At 43.6% G+C, this 6,962-nt stretch overlaps 1 protein-coding gene across 1 annotated transcript; it reads right to left on the bottom strand.

The window, feature by feature from the left end:
• Positions 1-1,716: 1,716 nt before the first annotated feature.
• LOC139708233 (uncharacterized) lies at positions 1,717-6,644 on the bottom strand. The gene is made up of 2 exons (XM_071620202.1): positions 6,368-6,644; positions 1,717-2,039 (listed from the first exon to the last, which is right to left on the bottom strand). The coding sequence occupies exons 1-2, from the start codon at positions 6,642-6,644 to the stop codon at positions 1,717-1,719; spliced, it is 600 nt and encodes a 199-aa protein (XP_071476303.1).
• Between the last annotated feature and the right edge of the window lie 318 nt (positions 6,645-6,962).

Here is a 6,962-nt window from a genome sequence, read left to right as displayed (position 1 = left end):
ACGCAAACAACATTGAGGACACGAGTGCGCAAAATGATGCCAAGGAAACAGCAACTTCATTAAACAGCCCGCTTGCCCATTTTCTGGGAAACTAGCTGTCATTTCATACTGTGGATTGTGGTGTAATTTAAAGGTGTTTAAGCACTCGCAAAAATCAAAATTGTTTTGTTTCATGTTGCTTTTTAGTAATATCATTCAAGAGTGATGTTGGTGTATAGGTTCTTTAATCGTGCCAAAAGCAAAGTGAAATTCACAGGGGCGTCTGTAAAGGGGGGGGGGGGGGCGTGACTAATAATTCTGGTGCCACTTCCGGGTTTCATTTCATATTTTTTCTTTTTATTTCTTTTGTTTTGAACGAAAAATAAAGGGGGGCGTGCGCCGGTTGCGCCCCCCTCTGGATCCGCCACTGATTCAAAATTTTAGATTAAAAAAATCTAACTTCAAAATTCAAATTTTTGAAATTCAACATTCAGACGGGAAATTTATTGTGCACGTTCTAATCGACCGAAAGCTGATTTACAGGGAATTAATGGAATGGGCGTCTCCACAGTGAAACTGCCTTTTCAGTCGCCTTTGAAGCAAGCCTCTTCGATGAGTTCAGGGCACGTGCAGCTAGCAGACACGTTCTGGAATAAGTGTAGTGATAAAGTGGCCAAGGATCATAAAGAGTTCCACATGTTTGCACAAATATGATACTGGTCACGTTTAATTCGTACATGTGAGAAATGACAGCAAGTCGCTAACATCATTAAATTTTATACATGGTGGATTCGACCAATGTCATCGCTCAATGAAAACATGTTTAGCTAAGGTTCCTTGCAACATTCTTATATCACATTCTATTTGAAGAAGCCTCAACCATTCCTTTTGGCAAAGTTTACTCTTTGATTATAATAACGACAATTCATACATGGAGTGGAATGCATAATACAGTGTATATAGGATCATTGTTTTGCTAGTGCGAAATCAAATGAAAGTAAAATGGGATCCTTCGTCAAGATAAGAGATAATAAACAGACAACAATAAGACCCCTGCAACAATAAAACAAGCACATATTGTGTGTGTGTGTGTGTGTGTGTGTGTGTCTGTATGTCTGTGAGCCAACAGTTGCATCACAATTAAACGTTCAAAAAACTTCTTTTTAAGACAAAACGTTGAAGTAGGAATGACATCAATAATTATGATAACCAGAACGAGTGCAAATAAAATCAACAGGTCTTAATGATAAAACCTATACATTTGGATGTTCGTTTATACCTGCCATTCTAACCTTGTGAATTGTCTCACTCTTCACGTTTGGTATCTACATCATTATTTTCCTACCCAGGAGCAAAACCATGACTAGCGAACAGACAAAAATATGGCATTGTATAATGTATTATGTTGACATTGCTGTGCTCTTTATATTACAGACGTTTAAAGACACGTTACTTGTGGTTTACAATTAGCAGGTCATTTTTGGAGATAAGCTTTATCTTAAAGCATAAGTAAAAACATCAACAGCAACAATAACACACACACAAAAAAACCGCACACACACATTAACGAGGGGAGTAAGATGATTGCGTATAAGACCTGAAATGTTATAATAACATGTATAGGAAGAAATGTACAAGTCAGAGGTCACATTAACGTGAACGGATACACATGGGGTCATTGCGTATCATTTCTGAATGGTGAGAATTCCAGCCTGGATGGCGGCATTAGGTGGCAGACTAAACCAAGACCAGAGCAGTGACGATGAGAGCCAAGGTGACGATCAAACATTGCCTGTCGAGTGACTTATTATTGCCCCTTTCTGTTTGCTGCCTTGAGTGTAATGACGCCTCCCTCACAAATCCCTCCAGCCTCGCCCAGTCATCGGGGATGATCTCCACCGGTTTGAAGTCCAGTTTTCCCGCGATCATCGCCAACGCGGAATTCTTGAACGTCTTGGGTTGCTGTCTGCGGAAGACATTCATTTCTCTGGCATACACGTCGGGTCGGTCGAACTTGTCCTTGGGCATGTCGTGCACTATCACGCCAACTCTGCTTTTTCCTGCCACAATCAGACATAAGTAAACCAATGACAGCAAGGAACAATGTTTATTGATACTCTGAAGGAGAACAGACGTGAGATGTAAAAGTAAGATCTACGGCGAGTGAAGTCGAGAATCACATGGGCGTAAATCCCGGGGGGATGGGGGGATATATCCCCCCCCCCCTGAAATGGAGGAGGGGGGATGGCCTGTTCAATCATCCCCCCCCCCCAGAATTTTGAGGGGAAAAATGGAGGAGGCAGAAATGTGATTGTATCAATTTTGGCATATTGCATGACGTTTTTACGCCGGCCTTCAGACAGGTAACAGAGCTGAACAGTATTCTATCTTGTAGGAAAATGTATGCATAATTTTCTCAAGCGCTAGCTCGCTTCGCTCGCTCGCGAAGAAAGTAACATTGACATACACTGTAAGGTCTGGCTCAGACGTTGACAACGTCAATATAGGCCTACATGTAGGCCTAAGCATGCGCGAGTAACTGGGGACCATCTGCAAAATATGTACGAAAACAAACAAACAAACAAACACACAAACTATATCGCCATAATTGAACCCCCTCCATTTCCTGAATCATTCCTGAGAAACGACAGTGACTAATGACTCAGTCAGGATACATCTATGGGCATACCCAGGGAAGATCAGGGGCGTCGAATCTATTGGGGGGGGGGGGGGGCAAAGGGGCATTTGCCCCGCCCCTGCGGAAGTGTTTAGGCAGACAAATAATTTATCCCCCAAGCAATTCCCGAGATGAGGACAAATCTCGAATTGTCGAAAAATCGCCAGAACTCTGCACCAGATCGTTGTATTGCAATCATAAACATGCAAAAGCTCCGCTATACAGGATCCCTTTCGATAACTTTGCACAATTTTGACATTGACGTATATTTCCCTAATTTATCAAAGAGTGTGCAGCAGATCTTTCACTTAACAAAAGCACCCTCATATGCAGAGGCATCAATGGGGGGGGGGGGATGGTTCCCCGATAAAGTGGGACGAACAAAAGCGAAAAATATAGCTACAAACGGCAGTTTTTGGAGTGTAAAATGTCAAAATTTTCAAGCTCGCTCGCTCCGCTCGCTCGCATTTAACCGCTATGCCATTCTCCTGATGTTGCTGATAGTGACTGACAGCAGTTGCGCCCAGTGCGCCCCCCTTAATTTCCAAAGCGAAAAATTTATCTACAAACGGCAGTTTTGGGACTGTAAAATGTCAAAATTTTCAAGCTCGCTCGCTTCGCTCGCTCGCATTAAATCATTATTCCATTCTCCTGAGGTTGCTGCCAGTAATTGCCAGCAGTTTTCGCCCGATGCGCCCCCTTACTTTCCAAAGCGAAAAATATAGCTACAAACGGCAGTTTGGGGATTGTAAAATGTCAAAATTTTCAAGCTCGCTCTCCTCGCTCGCTCGCATTTAATCATTATTCCATTCTCCTGATGTTGCTGCCAGTAATTGCCAGCAGTTTTCGCCAGGTGCGCCCCCCCCCCCCCCCTTAATTTCCAAAGCGAAAAATATTGCTACAAACGGCAGTTTTTGGACTGTAAAATGTCAAAATTTTCAAGCTCGCTCGCTTCGCTCGCTCGCATTTAATCATTATTCCATTCTCCTGATGTTGCTGCCAGTAATTGCCAGCAGTTTTCGCCCGGTGCGCCCCCCCCCCCCCCCCTTAGTTTCCAAAGCGAAAAATATAGCTTCAATCGGCAGTTTTGGGACTGTAAAATGTCAAAATTTTCAAGCTCGCTCGCTTCGCTCGCTCGCATTTAATCATTATTCCATTCTCCTGAGGTTGCTGCCAGTAATTGCCAGCAGTTTTCGCCCGATGCGCCGTCTTAATTTCCAAAGCGAAAAATATAGCTACAAACGGCAGTTTGGGGATTGTAAAATGTCAAAATTTTCAAGCTCGCTCTCCTCGCTCGCTGGCATTTAATCATTATTCCATTCTCCTGATGTTGCTGCCAGTAATTGCCAGCAGTTTTCGCCCGGTGCGCCCCCCCCCCCCTTAATTTCCAAAGCGAAAATATACTAGCTACAAACGGCAGTTTTTGGACTGCAAAATGTCAAAATTTTCAAGCTCGTTCTCTTCGCTCGCTCGCATTCGATCATTATACCATTCTCCTGATGTTGCTGCCAGTAATTGCCAGCAGTTTTCGCCCGGTGCGCCCCCCTTAATTTCCAAAGCGAAAAATATAGCTACAAACGGCAGTTTTGGGATTGTAAAATGTCAAAATTTTCAAGCTCGCTCTCCTCGCTCGCTCGCATTTAATCATTATTCCATTCTCCTGATGTTGCTGCCAGTAATTGCCAGCAGTTTTCGCCCGGTGCGCCCCCCTTAGTTTCCAAAGCGAAAAATATAGCTTCAATCGGCAGTTTTGGGACTGTAAAATGTCAACATTTTCAAGCTCGCTCGCTTCGCTCGCTCGCATTTAATCATTATTCCATTCTCCTGAGGTTGCTGCCAGTAATTGCCAGCAGTTTTCGCCCGGTGCGCCCTCCTTAATTTCCAAAGCGAAAAATATAGCTACAAACGGCAGTTTTGGGACTGCAAAATATCAAAATTTTCAAGCTCGCTCGCTTCGCTCGCTCGCATTTAATCGCTATGCCATTCTCCTGATGTTGCTGCCAGTAATTGCCAGCAGTTTTCGCCCGGTGCGCCCCCGCCCCCTTACTTTCCAAAGCGAAGAATATAGTTACAAACGGCAGTTTTGGGACTGTAAAATGTCAAAATTTTCAATGCAAAAGGATTTCACCGTGTGAGGGGGAAATCCCCCTACCATACCCTCCCCCCCCCCCCCCCCCGCTTGCTTCGCTCCCTCACATAACCGCTCCTCCTAAGATCAAATCCTGTCTACGCCGGTGATAGGCCCCATTATTTAGTAGGCCTTCACAGTGATGTCGCACAGGCGGAGCAAGAGCTGAAATACCACGATTTAGTCATTCAATAATATATTGTGAATATTTCATTTTCTTATTTTTTTTTAAAGAAAAGAAAAAATTTTCACCAAAAGTGTGCGCCAGATCGCTGAATTTCAGGTCTGAAAATGCAAAATCTTCCACGTGTGGGAGAGGGATACCCCCCCCCCCCCACATACCCTCCCCCCGTTCGGTCGTTCCGCTCCCTCTCATAGGTATTTTTAAAAAAAATCATACTTTAAAGGTCTGATTTTCCGCCGAAAGTCATCTGACAAGCAAAAAAACAAAAGCAACAAGAACAAAAAGTCTTCATATTTTTGCTGCCACTTTCCTCCCACTTTATATTTCATGCAAAAGAGTGGGACATCCGATCCCTGTAAAGTGTGTGCGTGTGTGTGGGGGGGGGGGGGGCACCAAGCTTTCTCCCCCCCCCCCCCCCACCCCCAAGCCGTCCGGTTATGGGCTTGTAATCGTGGTGATGGTGACCACCCCCCCCCCCCACTCCTCAGTACGGATTTACGCCGTTGGAGAATCAGAAAATAAGGCAGGATTTTATGAGATAGATATTCATAATCGTGGACATGATCTTTATTTCCTCAAATTCTCGAGGATCATTGTTAAGAGTATCGTTCATAATTGAGACCATACATAACGAAAAGACAGAAAACAGAACCAAAAACAGTAAAGACAGAGACAGAAAGAAGAAGGAAGAATGAGAAAGAAATTGACGCGAAGATGGAGAACACTCATAATAAAGTAGTCCGCATCTAATAAGAAAGAGGTCGTATCTATACTGGACAACAGAGGATATGCACAAATATAAAACTGCAGGCCTAACCGTTTACAGACTGACTAAACCTAATGGATATCACTGGAGCACAACAAATATAATCTGTTTCCGTTCACATCGACATACACTATAACAATTGATATGTGTCATCATTTCCACGACGAATAAATCACATTATCTATAAATCGTTCGTCTTACCCACGGTGATTTATCAAAATCATGGTCTACTCCCACTTCGTCCAATAGCCATTTAGTCTCAACCCACATGGTCTAATCCCGTTTCGTCTACAACCAGTTCGTCTAATGACCATTTAGTCTAATTTCCACTAAGACTCATTACCAGTTGGCCTACTTCCAGGTTGGCTGTGCCCATTTCGTATAACCCACAGTTTATTAGACCACAGTGGGGGGGGGGGGGGGGGGACCCTAAGGAGATATTGAGATTAGACCATCTGATTATTAGATGGAACAATAATTAGCCAAACTGGGTATTAGACCAAGTGACGATTAGACCACATGGGCATCAGAAGAAATTGACAATAGACTAAATGAGTTTAGCCATAGTGGTGTTAAACAAACTGGGAAGCAGACCATCTGATAGTAAGTAGATCAAGTGGCAATAAACCTTACCCACAACTCTTGCTGCTTTAGGCAGAAACTTTTGATAGAGGGCGTCAGTCACGTCCGTGATGGCGAACCGCCTGTTGTGTATGGAGTGGCACAAGAGCATGACATCAATGCCGCTGTCTGCGACGGAGAACTTGTCGATATCGTTGTACGGGAGTTTGAAGTAATCGACATCGGCGACGATATCCCTAAAGCGAGACCTCATTTCGTCGATTAGCCCCTGGACGTTCGCTGATGAGGCCGAGGTGCACACGGAGATCGATAGCTTGCATGACGACATTCTGTAAAGCCATTTAATTGCACATTTTTTTTTGTCATACAATGTATTATTCTTGTACTCATTCTTATCTTCCCTATCATGTCAATTATGTTCTCCCATCAGATGAGCTAAATCTGCTCTCCCACCTTGGCAAATATCATGAGACTTCGTCGAAATAGAAACAATACGGTTGATTATTTAACTTTCGAGACAAAGCTGTGGGGATTTGACAAGAGAAAAGAAACGCAGGATTGAGATCTTTATTTTGATCTTGAAGGAGGTCTCGATAAATGACAAAAGATTGTGCAAACGTCTAAACATTATCTGACAGACAGGCGA

Source organism: Diadema antillarum, unplaced genomic scaffold, assembly GCF_040938485.1.
Source record: "Diadema antillarum isolate AM-2024a unplaced genomic scaffold, OU_Dant_1.0 seq00001321_RagTag, whole genome shotgun sequence".
NCBI classification, from domain to species: Eukaryota; Metazoa; Echinodermata; class Echinoidea; order Diadematoida; family Diadematidae; genus Diadema; species Diadema antillarum.
The sequence above is the reverse complement of the archived record's forward strand: the minus strand, read 5'-3'. Positions and strand labels throughout refer to the sequence as shown.